Raw genomic sequence first — 17,014 nt, 5'->3', positions numbered from 1 at the left:
TCTCTCTCTTTATGAAAAGTCTCTCTTTTGTTTGGAGAGTGATTCCTCTTTGGAGGGTGCGGAACATGTGCAATAAGCTCGAAAACATTCATGGAAGGTATCGTTACAATAGTGATGGGATCACGGTAAGGTCGCATTGATTTAAACAATTTTACCAGAATATTTCTGATAAGTGAAATAATGAGATGAGAGATTCTTAATACTCAGTAATAAAGATTTTTTTGAAACTTCCAAGTTCTTAGTTGAAAACTTATTCAAGTTACATAAGATTTCCAAACTGTTCCTATATCCCCACCCCCGATTGTGCTTTTTGAATACTTTGCATTTATTTATCTTTCTTTAAAAGAAAGAAAAATTCATTTGCTTTAATATATAGAAGTTTAGAATATCTCTTCTGTATTTCATTTTAATAATTAAATTTTTAGATTTTTTTTTGCCATTTTTGCATATTTTATTTTATTTTCTACGCTGCTGAAAATTTTTTGATTTTTTGCCATTTTTTCATATATTTTTTTTTCTATCTGTTTGTTATTCATCCCCTGACGTGCCTTAAACAGCTGAAATTTAATGTAGCAATGGCTTCCAAAGCTGTGATACTTTTTAAAACCAGAATTAGTCGTAGTTTAAATTAAAACTATCCCAAATTAAATTCAAAATTCCAACATTTATTATTTCAAGATTTTAAATACATGAATTTCATTTTGATACAGCAAAAAATGCATTTCATACTTCATTGTTTTATAAAGAATATTACCCTTTCTTTTACTAGTACTCTGAATTTATCTAAGTTTCAACCTTTCACTTAACTAAAAGCTGTTGCAGCAGAATTAAATTATGCTTAGTTTTTTAATTTGTAGTAGCATTTTATTTTTCTTATGCAAAACTTAGTTCTTAATCTTGTTTTAAAATACCAGATAAACAGTTCTAAATGCAAAATTTTGTTAAACTTATTGTATTAATTCCACATAATTATTATAACTAAGCAGGATGTGTATTACATAGTGGCCAACTAAAAATAGTTTGTTATGAAATGATCTCAAATACTTACTCACATCTTAAATTAACTATTCTTTACACGTTAAAATTAAACTAAGCTTCCCATATAATTTTTAACCATTCTCTTGTTTCAATAATTTTTGGCGTATTTTTTTAGCTTTGCTAATGAAGCTTGAAAGTTTGAGTAATTAATATTAAAATACCTTTCTAGTAACTTTATTAGTTTCGCGTATTTATTACTTTTTTAAAAACAGTATTTAACTTGTATGCTAAAAAATGATTCATTTTAATTTGTACCCTACAATTAAATTTATCAAAATTTTGATTATTTTATCTTCATTTCGGTTATTCTGTAGATCGAGGGTAGCTTCTTTAAATAATATATTGTATTGTCAATATTTAATTATCATTATTATTATCAACATTTAATCCATGATTATTATTTTAAGGGCAACAAATAATTGTAAGATATACTTCTTCATATTATGCCATTTTAGTGATCCCTCTAGTGATTCTATATTATTAGAAAAATCTATTTTTAAATTAAACCACTGCAAATCTTATCAGTTTAGAGACGAATAGGGAAGATTTTCTAATTACAGCCTTCTTATTCGCATGGAAGATTAAACACTGATTGCATGATATTGAAAGCGTGAATGGCCTTAATTTACTAGCCTTCGCTGTAACGCGGGAATTGAAGCTACTGATGGAATCGTAATACAGTAAGTACTACCTCACAAGGACATCAGTGTATCGATTATCATGAATCAATTCCGAGAAATTTGGCTTGTACAGAAGATATTGCATTCAATAACAGCTGTTCAAACAGGAAACTTATTGAGTATTCTTATTGAAACTTATTGAGTAATGATGCATAATATGCAGAGTTGCATATGAAAGTTTTGTAATTTGTATCCATGTTCATCATTTTAAGGGTAACCTAAAAAAATTGTAATACTTCTGCATATTATAAATCTTAAGTGGTGCCTCTCGTAATTCTATATAAACAACAAAAGGCATTTTTGCATTAAATTGTTGTAAATTTAGCTAGTTTTAAAGAACGAATCGTGAAGAGTTCATTTCTAATTACTATCTTCTCAATAGCATGAAAGAATAAATACTGATTGCATGATATGAAAATCGTGAAAGATCCTAATTTACTGGCTTTCTCTATAACACGGAAATTGGAAATTACTGATGAAACTGTCATAAAGTAACTACAACCCTTCAAGGATATCAGTATATCGATTATCATGAATCAAATGTGAGAAATTTGACTTGTACAGAAGATATTGCTTTCATTCACAGCTGTTCAAATCTGAAATTTATTGAATATTAATGTTGCATATGAAAAGTTTATAATTCATTAAAATTTTAGAGCATTGCTTTCATAGATTAAAAATTTAATGTCATTTAGTACAATATAATTTAAACAAAGTAACAGAACTGTCTGAAAAGTCTTCTACTAAAACTTTGTAATTTAGCAAATGACTAGTAATAATCGACTGCTTTTATTTTGTTTGTTTGCTTCAAATCCTTATTCTAAAATTCTAGATTATTTGTGTCTAACACATGTTTGTTTCTTCAGTTATTTCTCCCTCTCTATTTTTAAAAGTTATGAATATTTAAATAAACACTTTCTTTTTATCATCTGGTTACACATTTTCTCTTCGTAAAGGGAAAGTCTCGATTTCACCAAAGTTCAACTGTGTCCGCAAACCTCGTTCATTTTTAAATCTGCTGAGGGTACAATTTATCCCTTTGATGTGGTGTCGACGCTTGGAGAAAAGGTTCTGGTTCGGGTGAACTCCTTGCCATTTGAATAGAGTTTGAAATATTGAGGTGCACTTAAAAAAAATGTGGACACATTTTAACAATACCAGAGACTAAATCAAAACATGGAAAAGATATACTATTACGTGACCATTGTAAAGTGATTCCAAAGCATCTGTGTATAATAAAGAAAAAATAATAGGTTTTGCACTGCGGTCATTATTTCAGTGAAACGCCATATCATTACTTTTTTTTTTATTTTGTAGTATTAAATATTTTTCATCGATTAATATAAAATGAAGATCTAATTATTTATATATCATAAGTTTTGATTTTTTGAGCTTTTTTTATATTCTGTAAAATTAATAAACAATTGTCAGACTTTGTATACGGACAGATCAAACATTTTTAGCACTTCAGAGAATTTAAAAACTCACTCTGTGACCTTGAAGTTAGTCAATTTGATAACTATTTATTTTCAGAATAACAATTGACACATAAATTGTACGTAGATTCTTTGCTGGTTTGTAATAACCAATATATTTCTTATTTTTTAGTGAATAGAATGTGAATATATTTTAGTGAATGTCGCTAATAAAATATTATAAAGCAGTGGTTAAAGAAATATAATGGGAGTGATGGATTTCACTTCTATTTTCAAATACTTTCATCTTGATGTAGTTTGGACGCTAGAATGGAGAATAAGTATGATATACTTAATCTGATTACGATTCCTAATCACGTAGTCCATTTAAAAGTAGCCTTTGTGAGGTTTCAAAACAAGACTTTTATCTACACTGGCGGAAAAAAAATCCCAATACCAAGAAAAAACTATAGTAGAGTAATGAAATTTGGACAATGCATTTATCTAGTTAACATGTTTAATTGATTAAATTTTCAAGATTACAGATTAATTTAAGCTCAAGAAAATGCATTTAAATTGTGAAATGCTGTTACATTAATAGCCGGTGTAACGTCCAGAATTTTGAATGCAAGCCTGCTTCATGCAGGTGCCGAATGCCACTTTGTGGTATGGAGTTCCATGCTTGTTGTACTTGTTCTGTCAATATTGGGATGATCAGTGCTGGCTGTGGATGATGCTGGAGTTGTCGTCCAATGATATCCCATACGTGTTCAACTGGAGATAGATTTGATGATCTCGCAGGCCAAGGAAACATGTAGACACTCTGTAAAGCACGTTGCGTTACAACAGCGCTATGAGGACGAATGTTATATTGTTGAAAAACTCCCCCTTGAATGCTGTTCATGAATGGCAGCACTACAGGTTGAATTTCCAGACTGATGAACAAATTTGCAATCAGTGTATTTGGGATAAAAACGAGAGTGCTTCTGCTGTGGTAGGAAATTACTCCGCAGACCATGACTCCAGGTGTAGGTCCAGTGTGTCTAGGCCGCAGACAATTTGGTTGCAGGCGTTCCCCAGGCCTCCTTCTGACCAACACACCGCCATTACTGGCACCAAAGCAGAACCTGCTTTCATCAGAAAACACAACAGATATCCATTCCGTTCTCTAATGAGCTCTGGCTTGACACCAGTGCCATCACAAATGGCAATAGCTTGGAGTCAGTGGAATGCAAGCTATAGGGCTCCTGGAGCGGAGCTGTCCTTGAGGTAACCGATTTCTAACAGTTCGTTGTGTCACTGTGGTACCAACTGAAGCTCGAATTTCTGCTGCAGACGCAGTACGATGCGCCACAGCCGTACGTCGTATACGGCGGTCTTCCCTCTCAGTAGAGCCACGTGGCTGCCCGGAACCCGATCTTCTTGAGGCAGTACCATCCCTTGACCACTACTAACAACAATCATGCACAATGGATACATTCCGACCAAGTCTTTTTGCAATATCGCGAAAAGAAAATCCACCTTCTCGTAGTCCTATTACGCGACCTCGTTCAAATTCGGTGAAGTGTTGATAATGGCTTGTTAGTCTTCTTAAGGACATTCTTACCTAACATCAACTCAATACGTCAAATTTCAAAGATAATGACGCTCACGAACTTGACAGCACGCATTTAAAGCAAACCTGCTTTGCAAGTTCTGAGTGTCGCTACTAGCTCTACACTTATGCGCGAAGCGCGAAATTTGAATCGATGTCATCTTTCAGATGTATAAACACGCCTACCAAAATTTGTTTATCTAACACGTCTTTCTTGGTGTTGGGATTTTTTTCTCGCCAGTGTAACTAGTCAATCTAAGTTGCTTGGCAAAGTGTTAATTTTTTTTATGTCTTATTTTCTAAATTTTATATGGCAAGTTAAATTTAAAAGAATTTTCGGTATTGATTAGTTTATGGCAGATCCTTCTAAACTTATTTAAGAAATTATTTTTGCTTTCCAATAGTTTATAAGATTATAAATAAAAATAATATTTTAACTGCAAGTAGATTTTTGTGGTGGGTGGTTGAACCCATAATTTTTTTATGTTGTTAGATGATGATTAGGACAACTAAGCCGTTATCCTCTTCTAACATTCATATCAGTCCCATGGGAGAGTGGTAGGCTCTCAACGAATTTAACGGTATTACATCAGTAATTATGATGAATTTTCTATGGAATCATGCTCGAACTCCCGACTTCTCTGCTCCGAAGCCTGCCCTATTAAAATGAACACGGCCCACGGCAATTTTGAACTCAACTTTGAATCTCGTACCACAGCGAAATGACAAGAATAACGCCTAATTCGGAAATTCACTCTCCGTGCTTTCATTTATTCCTATTATTTGCTTTATTTTTGCTTGTTTTAGAATCCCGTTCTTATCACTTTTGTACTGTTTTGCTACAGATCGAGTTAGAAGAAAACTTTCCGTGAGTTCTTTGTTAACTATGGTTTTCTTTTTACCATTCTTTTCCAATATCGATTTTCATTTTTTTGAATTGTGCATTTTGTTTTAATTCGAAATTATGTAATGGTATCAAAAATATCGCTTCGTAAAAAAATATCCCTCTGCCTGTGTCATCTCAATCTTTATTTTGGAGCAATCAAAACAGACAGGAGTTTGAACAAAATTATGGAGTCAAAAAATGACATTGTTTTTTTAATTTATAAAAAGAAAAATTATTATAGTATTTTAACTATATAAGAGAAAAAAATTAATCGTATTTTTCTTCTTTTTATCGTTCTTCTTTCGTAAAAATATGACCTCAAATTTTATATTATTAAAGAGCTAAATGCACTCATTCCATGTATGGCGGATTTTCTGCGGAATCGGATTTCATACTTGTGATCTTCTTTCTGATTGCGAAAAGCAGCCACATGATCACCATGACATCGGAAGACTATTTATAATTAAATTTCGCATCGATTTTTAAAAAAAATTAGATTTGTTTATGCAAACATAAGAGAAAGCTAAATAAATCGTTTAAAAAGAAAAATGGTATAACTTTGCGATTTGTATGTTGAAAATGGAAATAAACTGAGAATCTAATCAAAAGAGACTATATCAGAGGCTTTTATTCACCCAAAATCCATAGCTTAGTGAAAGCTTTTAGCTCAGGAACATAAACGCAGCATCCTTATGACTCCAAGACTGCTGTTTACGGCTGAGGTTAATGGAAAGCCTCGGAGAGATTCGCTCTTTTTGGGGCCAAATCTTATGCCATCTTATTAGGGCGGGGTAATGCCGGATTTCCTACTTTACTGCTTGATTGATCAGAGATCAAATCATGCAGAGTGTCATTTATAGCTGTTTGGACGAATCATCTTTGCTAAACATTGGTTGATATCTGTTTGGGACGAAAAGGAATACTTTTCCTGAATTTTGGGGAAAAGGAGGAGGTATTATTTAGAAATGACATGAAAAAGGGAATAGTTTAGAAAGAAATAGATTTTAAAATATTTAAAACAAAACATGAAGCAGTAAAACTAAACGTAAAAAGAAGAGTCAAGTATAAAACCTTACGAAAAGATTTTAACTTAACAAACAATGATATTAAATTATTTTTGTTTAGAAGTGTCCCGAGTAACTCTGTTTCATCTCATATTTCTTTCTCTTAAAATTACTGCGTATTTTAAAATACTTTAGATTTTATCATACATAAAATGAGCAATTGAATGGGCATCAACGCTTATCTAGTTCGTGCAAATTCAGAATTTTTCTTATTCATATCTTAACGCAATTTCAAAAAGCATGAGAGATATTTTTATTTTGAAATAAATCGTAAGAAAATAACTTGCGATATACCTGAAAGTACTGATGTATTATAACAAACAAAATACACTAACTCTAAATAATAACAAGATTTCAGTAAATTTTTGTGTAGTATTGAAGTATTTTATTCAGTTTTTTAATAAAATAAAGGAGAACAAAATTATTCTTATTTGTTTTGTTAGCAAAATAATCGTCATGAATTATGCTCGCGTCTTTTAAGATAGAAAAGATTTTATATTAGCGTGTTCGGGCTAATTCTTTATCGGAAAAGTTTTATATTTGGAAAGAAATAACTTATGATGTAAGTTCACATTTCAGTTTTATTTATTATTAAATTTTTTAACTAATTCAAGCTTCCTTTTCATGTCTCTTAGTTTTTATAAAGCTATTCCTATCATAATTTTAGTTTTTGATTTTTACTTCGATTTTCCATGTCACTCAGTATAGTTACATCTCTTTTTGTATGAGAGAGACCATACCTTAATAATCGTACAGAAAAACAACTTTTTTTTTAATGAAAATTAGGTATCTTGAAATGATTCTTCATGGATATTTTCTGATAATTGGATTTTTTTTTCTACACGAAGGAACCAGTGCTAGGAAAATATTTAACTATTGGGAGAATAACTTTTTTGAACATCAAAAGTATCGTGAATATAGCCAAAGAAAGAAAGTTTTCTTACCATATCTGTAACTTTATCGGCATTCCATCCAGATTAATAATTTTCTGTTTGAAGTCGATGCCTAAAAATAATAATGGCATTAAGTACTTGCAAAGCTATGATAAAACAAGAAATAAAAAAAATGAAAGCAATTATAAAGTGATAAATAACAGCATTTTAATCCAAATCACTGTACTGCACTTTATTTCAACTTAATTTTCTATTAGTTCACATTAATATATGGATCATTCGAAAGAGTATGGATGCACTTTTCAATTAGTATATACATACCACACACACAAAACCAGTTTTACACAGGGATATATAGTAGTGATCAAAATTATGGAAAACTTTGAGGGTTAAGAACACTAAGTTTTTTTAAAGGAATACAATGCAGTTATATATGAGAGAAAATATAATTATTCAAAATATTGCTGGAATAACTTTTATACAGGAAAAAAAATTTATTACGATATAAGTTATAAAAAAAGAAAAGTGAAACATATAGAAAAAGAGATGATATGCAAATAATCCGACAATGCCACTTAATTTAGTTGGGTGACCTTTATCTTTGATTATGGCCTTTCAACATCTTTTCATGGAGTGAACTAACTTTTTAAGTTCATCAGTTGTTACAATGTGAAACTAAGATTTAATTACTGCTTCGATTAACTGGATTTTATTGTCTGGTTGTTGCTTACACACAAGTTTCTTCAGCCGCTTCCATAAATTTTTGATTGGGTTAAAATTTGAGATATTTAGAGGCCACTGCAGTAAAGTAATGCGATTATCTTGAAACCACTTTTTGCACACATTAACGGCATGGCATGGAGCTGAATCTTGTTGAAATATAAATGTTTGATTGTCTTGGAAGTGATCATGAGAGGAAGGCTTCAATTTGGGCTCAAGAATTTCATTTATATATTTTTGGGGCATTTATATTTCCATTTATCGCAGAAATTGTATCTACACTTTTTAATGTTATACAATCCCATACTATGCATTCAGGATGCATATATTTATCAGTTCTTCGTCTTATGTATTTTAGGCTATCGCTACCAAATAGAGAGGTTTTGTTTTCATCACTCCAAATAAAACTGTCCCATTGTTCCGTTGTCCAATTAACATGGGTTTTAGTTCAGTTTAATCTTTTCAACCTTTGTTTCAGAAATAAAAATGGCTTTTTTCGCTGCATTCCGGCATTTAGACTAAATTCTTTCAGTCTGCATCGAACAGACCTTGCACTAACCTTTACGTTACACTATGCCATTTCTTCTTTTATACTCACAGATGATGTTTTTTTCTGTCACGTAAGCTTAGTCTTTCATTTCTCCTATCATCAGTTGATGCTGTGTATCTTTTTCTTCCTTTACCAATTTTGTTTTGTAGAGATTGAGTCTCCATATATCTCTTCAAAAATTTAGATATGCAAACTTTGGCTAACTTTCCACAAATTTTTCTTTTAATTTCTCCATAGCTGTAGCCTTGATTATGTAAGAGTTCTATTTTACATCGCTTTCTAGGCAACTAGTGTGCCATTTCTATAATTTTATTACATTTTATAAGCTTACTAAATGAAAGATAATATAACCCCCCCCCCCAATTTACTAACAATCACTTAACACATTGGCAAATGTTTTCGCTTGAGCTCCAATAAATGATATCAAGAGTTTAATCATTCTGTAATTTAATTAATTCGTTGCCAAAACAAAACGATACTTGATTGGCTCTCTAAACATTTAAGCTCATTGATTTCATTCAATTGAAGAAAAGCTACTCATATTAAATTAAGCAAGCTGTGCTTCTTTTCCCTTGTCATTTAGCTGTAACTTTTGATAGGATGCAGATAATTAAACAAACTTTATTGCATTGTATTTATTATTAAATTATCTTTCCAATTATATATAATTTTATGGCAATACTCTAAATATATTATAGATGCGAATCTTCAAACCGCAAAAATGAACTTCTTCTATAGGGTTTCCACAATTTTGGCCATCATTGTATAAGTGGTAATGCATATATACAAGCTAGAAGACTTTGTTTGGACCTAAGTGAACCATGCAGTTCCATCCATTTTATTCCAATCAAAGCCGTTACGAATGAACAACAGTTTGAGATGCTAGATATGCATTCAGTGTATGGGACAACTAGGGAAACGAGAAAGTATAATTTCTATTGTCATGCAAAAAATTTACTACGATGGCCTGGTGGTAAGGTCTCGACTTCGGAACGGGAGGGTTTCAGGTTCGAGACCTAATTATACCGAAGAACCGTCTTGTAAGCGTGTCTGGTGCACATTAAATCCATAGGGGCTGAACGTTCTCCCTCTGGTGTGGTGCGGAAGTTTGGAGAGGGAGGTGGCAGCTCAGGTGTCGTCTTCGTCATCTGACCGAGGTTCAAAATCAAGGAATCTGGCCCAGAATATCCCGGGTGCAGCTTTAAAACGGGACGTTAATATAACTAAACTAATACAAGCAGCCGAACATACATGTGACTCAATATGAGATGTTAATACGTTTTCATCTATTGTTTAATGATCATAATCATTGTGACTATCTAGTCAAGTTGGTACGCATAATGGGTCGTGAGTCAAGTATTTATTTGAATTGAAAATTTTTTACGAGGCAAAGGAAATGCTACTCATCTATTTTCATGAGCTTTACTGGACAAAAAATAGATATTTTCCCATCTAAGAATAACTGTATAATTCTATCTCTATAATGCCCTCTATCACATACGCATGATATTTCCCCTTGCATGTACCAGTACAAAAGTTATTTGATTTGGCTTGCTTGATCCATCTTATAATTTATCAAAACTCTTTTGAATCTTCTTACATAAAAATAGTGTTTATGTCTCTTAGAACTGTTTATTTCTAGTTTCAGGGTTAAAACTTTAACTGTGATCATTCATTTTCTTATCTAAATACCCCTTAAAACTAATTTTCTCTTATAAAACATGGAAAATTCAATATTATTTATGGATATTTTCGATGTTTCAGTTATATATTAAAAATTTTATGTAGTGCCAAACTAATGAATTTGTATACTTACAAAGTTGCACATACGTGTCAAGTCAAAAATCAATGTTCAAGATATAATTTATCCTTAGAACATCAACACACACCCAATACATGGCTCTAATTTAATGCACAGCATGAGAGAAGGGATTCATAAACATTTTTTGTAACTCTAGACTTCTTTGTGCGTAAAAAAAAAAAAAAAAAAAAAAAAAAAAAACTATTTTAAACTGAAGTGACTATTTCAACTAGACTTATTTTTAACTGGGTGACGATTAATGATTAACTAATTAAACTCTGCCACTATGGCAATGTCGGAGAAAATAATGCATTAAATAATGTTTACTAAAAGGAAATTCAATTAAAATTCATCATTTAGAAAATTTTGATAAAATCTTTTAAGTCAAGACACTTTTCTTAGTTTGCATGAAGAAGGTCGGAAAATACCTAAGAAAGAATTTCGCTTTCTAATTATTCATCTGTAGAACTCCCCTTACTGTTGTAACATACATTTTAAGAAGCCCTTTTTTGGAGTAATATTGATTCTTTTTAGTTATTAATTAAATTATTTGTCTTGAAACGAGAACAAATTTTTCCATGTAATGATAATAGTAATATTTATATCACATTAGAATATAATGTGACTATATGCAGCAAGCATGTTCACTGAAAATTAATTTCTTTATTATTTCATAGCATGTGTTCAGAAACCTACAATAATAGAGTTTTTACATATCTAATATTGCGCCTTTAATTTTTAAGACAGTGTCTAACAATATTTTTCCATATATCTTAAAATGTTGAATATTCAGATATCTTTTCCAATGAAGAATACAGATTACTTCTTTATTTTTAAGATTAATAAAATTTGTTATTAACTTAATTTAAAATTTAAAATGTTTCACTGAAAATCTAACCGAAGATTAATGCATTCAACCGAATCTAGCTGTATTAAAATTGGACACATTCGTGTTAAAATTATCTATGCTATATCACCCTTTTTAAATAAAAAAAAATATAGATAAATTTAGCGATTGATGAGAATACATTTTTAAGCCATTTAAAATGCATAACTACACCACAGGAATACATTTCTTTCTAACTTTTCAGGCTGTATAGAAGTCAGAAATAGACTCCCACTATTACCGTTAATATTTTTCTATTTTGTTAAGCAATAAAAGTGCATACTGACTTTTCTATATTTGTGTTCTTAATATGAATGTTATAGGAATGAAAGATCTTTCGTTATTTAGAAAATCACATGGCATATTAGAATATTGTATTCTTAAGCAGACTTCTTGAAAAAAAAAAGCTTAAATTATGAAATATTATTTATTATATCCAACAGATAACTTATATTTATTAGCGTTAGTGTTTCTATTTTAACAAAATAAAATACTTAGCATTGAGTTCTACTTTTTAGGCTGATAAGGATTCCGAACTTTTAACCAAACACATTAATGCTTCCTTTTTCTTCAAAAAAAAAAAAAAAAGATTAAATAGTTATCTCTAGACTTTTGGATATAACTAGCTCATAAAACTGAAAGAGAAGGGGGAAAAAGGTTTATTATTTTTTACTTTCTATTTAATAAAAAGTCTGAAAACATTTGTTCATTTTACTTTTTCAATAAAATTCTGCCATTTTAAGGAAATCTGTACTTTTCTAATTTGCTTTAAAACTGCGAAAGAACATTATCATCTGACAAATATGAATAAATTTAGGTAGTTTGCAGCCTTAACGAGCTCAGTCTCATTGAAATTTCAAGGAAAACTATTGAAATAACTCTTCAAATTCGGAAATATGAGATTAAATTCAGATACGATTCGCAGTTTCCTAAAAGCTTGCAGGGATAGAAGTAATGATGTTTAAGAGGATTTATGTGATTTATTGCTGGAATAACTAACGACAGATATAGTTAAGATAATGACTAAAATATGCAAACTCGAGCAAAGCTTTAACGGAAAAAGCATTTATTAGAGTAACGCTGTTGAATGAAATTTCCTACCTCGTTTTAAATATAAAAATTAAATAGTAACTTTAAAATAGTAAAATATGTCTAAAAATTATTTTTAACGATTCATTTTCCAACTATGTGTTCGATACTTTAAATATGTTTTAATGATATGGATAATGATATTATTGAATACTGAATCACTTAAATAATGATATCACTGAAAAACTTAGTTCCTTATGATCTTCGGGAATTTGTAACATCTGTATAGCTTAAAATATTATCTACGGATTAACATAATTTTATTGTATACTTATGTAAAATAAGTGAAAGGAATTTAGAAACACGATGTTTATAGTAAAAATGTAATACATTAAGATGTTTTGGGACACAGTTAAAGTCTTTTAAAATGTTGTTATGATGATTTATGTACATGAAAAGGGTTTTAATAATTATAATTTTATATTAACATTTTGGGAGGCTAAATGCGATTTGAGTCAAGTAAAAAATTTAAAACTGCGAATTCTCTTGAGTGTATATCGTTTTAAATTGAATATACACTAATTCGCATATTTCTCTATAGCTTTCAGCCTAAATGTTTTAAATTTTCAAATAATTAGCGAGAGTCAAAGAATTATACTCTGTATGCAATTCAACATTTAATAAAAAAAAAAAGAGATTTTTATAAACTATTATTCTAAATTAAATTGTTTTCTAAAATTTGGACAAATGTATGTAGAGCATACAACAAACTAATATAAAGAAGAGAATTTTGCCTAAGTTTTGAAAATAATTTGATATGAATTTTGAACCTAAGATTATTTATTATCAATGATGCCTATTTAATCATAACAGAAATATAATTATGTACCAAAAACAAAAAGAAGGATTATTCAAATTGGTCCTTAGAAAATTGTGACGTTATTTCAAAGCAGTTAGACCAACAAAATAGTGGAAAGTCAATGTTATCATAGTTTCAAAGCGTAAAGATAAGTTGAATAGAAACAACTTTGAAAAAACGTTTTTCCCTGTATAATGAATTGATTCTGCTAAATAAGCCCTTTTTAATGCAAGTGAAATAAAAAATGAATATTTTTTAACCAGGGTACAGAAATATAGTTCACGCAGTACGCTAAAAATAAAAGACTTCTATTGGCTAAAATCTTTCTGCATGAACAGTGAGATCTCCATTCATTTTGCGTAAAACTTTACATAAATTTCAAATGTATAATGCACAGTGCACTTTTTTATTGAATAAATCTTGAAGATGAATAGATCCGAAAAGTTTGGACAAAGAAAGGTGACTGTAGATCTGAGTTTTGCACTATTAATTATTAAAATTTTTAAAAAAAATCAAGGATGATATTCAAACGTAACTTCACAATCGCTATCTTGTGATGGGTGGTTAATACCGATATTTACAGATAGTTACGATTTTAATTTAGTAAAATATTTTTAGTTTTATAACAGAATAATGTTTTGATGAGTAATGCTTAGTAGTTAGGAAGTAATATTTTTGATTTAAATAGGTACCTAGTTCAACAGCTAACATACAATCTAATTATTCTTGAAAAGTTATTAAATTATCAATGCGATTGTAAAATTATTCAATAATTCACTATCATTTGCAAAACCCGTCTAAGTCCAATTTCAATTTACAGCACTCTTTGGCTTTAGCGTTTAACACTCAATGTTGGCTAGCATTGGAAATCGCAATACTCTATATGCATGCATGTTAAACTAAATGATTAATTTTAAGAAACTGGATATCAAATAAGCATTGCCTCAGTAGTATGGTATCGTAATTTTATCTTCAAAGCCGGAAAATCATTGGTTGAAGTTTGAATACTTCCAAGAATTGCTCTAGCTGATGAAAGTATACTAAATTAGGTGGTGGTCCATATGTCCTTACGTTGGTATGGTGAGGAGATTAAAAGGCAGGCTGCTTTTTGGGGTGTCTACCAGTCAGCTATTGAAAGTTTATGTTTATGGAATCTTTTTCAAACGGCCCTTCAACTCCTTAAGAATACGAATTTAAATTCACGGAAAGGGGTAAATTTTAGAATTTTTACTGATGTAAACTTTTTATTCCATTAAAAATAAATAATTTCATTTAATCATTTGTGAAGTTTTCAAAGCTATCGATCTTTTTATTTAAAAATAAAATCATGAAAGAATTTTTGAGAGCAAAGTACATAAGACGTCTGAAAATATTTTGCCTTCGGTTAAAAAAAAGAGTTTTATGGAAGGCAAATCTTCCTTTTCGCCGTAGTATGGAATAGTATAAATATTTTATCTTACGACGCAATACATCGAACATCCAAAACATCCTAAAACATCCAAATATGTTCAAAACAAGAATTGTTTCATTGTTTTCTTTCTTTTCGTGCCTGGAGAAATGCCTTTGGGTAAGGATTTTCACAAAGAAGTCTCATAAATCATACTTCTTTTGAAAAAAGCGATTTACTTATTTTATGGGAGTTTTTTTTTTTTGTAATGCATTCGAAGAAATAAAACGCCTGAATGGGACTAAAACTTAATTTGTTTTCGCGAAAATATTTAATTAAGTAAGTTAAAGATAAGCATTCAACAATTTTCTATAATCGATTCACGTATAATTTTTTTCTAATTTTGCATAAAAATAAAAACAGAAATATTTTTTGTAATTAGCTGTTTAAACTTAAAATTATAATTGTCTTTGTTTAGTTATTTTTGTTAAAATAATTTTCCATAACTGATATTATAGAGGTTAATATCTGCTTTAGAATGAAACATTTTAGACAAATCATTTATTTTTCAACTAATATCATACATAAATAAGATTTAAATAAGCATTACATTTACAGTTTATAGGATATATATAGCTTCAAAAAAGTTTTTATTCTATACATGTATAATTTTTATTTATATTATTAAAAAATAGACGACGGCCAAAATACGTAAAATTGTCTTTTAATAAATTAAAAGACAATTTAGAGAATGAACTCTAATGTGATGAATAATAAATTTAATAAAAACAGTTCTTAATGACATATTTTCATTAGTATACCAAAAGCAACTCTATTCAATCTTAGTTATTCCTTACTTTAAACCATTAATTTACATTTCTTTATTATATACAACTTGGAATCTTAAAAATTGTTTTTTCTCCATTTGATTATCAAGTAGCACCATTCATATAGAACAGAATTAAATTAGTCTATAGACTGATAATCATTATGTACAAACATTAAAATAGTGTACGGTCACCGACAACCCGTAACTGTATAAATTTTTAAAACTTTAACACATTTGGAAATGGGTGAGAAAACCAATTACAAAATTCCATCTTTACAAACATGAATAAAAATTTGTAATAACCCCAAAATTTGAATTAGAAATGTAAATTTAGGCTTATTGTGAAATTAATCAAATATTAACATATGTATTCCAAATAGTGATAAAAATGGCAAGAAACTTTTTTCACTACATCGTGGGGGGATTATGCAGTATTTAATAACTTTCTCAATTACCTATTATCTAAATTAATTTTAAATAGAATTTTATTAGTTAATTGGTAAAAATAAAAAAAGTGCCAATTAGTAAATAATTATTCTTTAAGATGAAATTTTTAATAAGTGATACTGGAATAGTAATCTTTGTATGAATTAGAACGATTAGTTAAAAAATGTTCCATATTTAAAAACTCCAGAAAAGCTTAATTTTTTAAATGTATTTCGTTTCGAAAGGAAATATATTCCATCATTTAAAGTCGCGCACGTAAATATGTTACGATTACCAATTTTACTCTTCTTTTGCATAAAATGTCACGTTCCAACAAATGAAGCAAAAGCAGAATTTGTAAAATAGATGATATCTTATCATATATTTTGTCATAACATAAATTTATAGTTTTAATTGATAAATAGAAATTTACATTTCATTCAATCAATCTAAAGCTGGTGCAAGAATTTTTCAAGCATCAATGAAGTTATAATTCTTTTGATATAGCTATAATTTAAAATATTATAATATCTATGTTGGAAAGTAATGTAGAAAACCCCAAGATAAGTCAAATATTTGAATTTCTTTTTTGAATTATATTATTTATTTTTTGCATGACATAGATGGATTTATCTATTTGCAGTTTCTTGAATTTCTTCCCAAATAAATTGAAATCTCGCTTTCTTTTCTTAACTGATATTTTAAATCAGTTCTACGTCAAACAAATTCACGCTCTTTATTCGCTAATGAGAAGGCGTTAGACATCTCTGACGTATAAAATCGATAAAAGCGTGGGATTTTAAAAGATCAGATTTTATTATCTTTACTTTAAGATCGCCTCCTCTTTAATCCCCTTCTGAGAAACGCAAGCTGACGGATCGCAATAATATTATCTTAAGAATTATTTCGACGGTAAGGGCTCTTATTTCAGGGGAAACTTGTAATTTGCAATATTGA

The 17,014-nt window shown here is 29.6% G+C and overlaps 1 protein-coding gene across 1 annotated transcript in view; it reads right to left on the bottom strand.

Annotated features, from left to right (window-relative positions):
* Positions 1 to 17,014, bottom strand: part of LOC129960265 (uncharacterized) — a 60,511-nt gene that overhangs the window by 19,898 nt on the left and 23,599 nt on the right. Inside the window, exon 2 of the mRNA XM_056073553.1 lies at positions 7,622 to 7,682. Within this exon, the coding sequence (XP_055929528.1) occupies positions 7,622 to 7,682 (61 nt within the window). The remainder of the gene's footprint in view (positions 1 to 7,621; positions 7,683 to 17,014) is intronic.

This window comes from Argiope bruennichi, chromosome X2, assembly GCF_947563725.1.
Source record: "Argiope bruennichi chromosome X2, qqArgBrue1.1, whole genome shotgun sequence".
Taxonomy (NCBI): Eukaryota; Metazoa; Arthropoda; class Arachnida; order Araneae; family Araneidae; genus Argiope; species Argiope bruennichi.
This window is presented reverse-complemented; position numbering and strand designations above follow the sequence as displayed.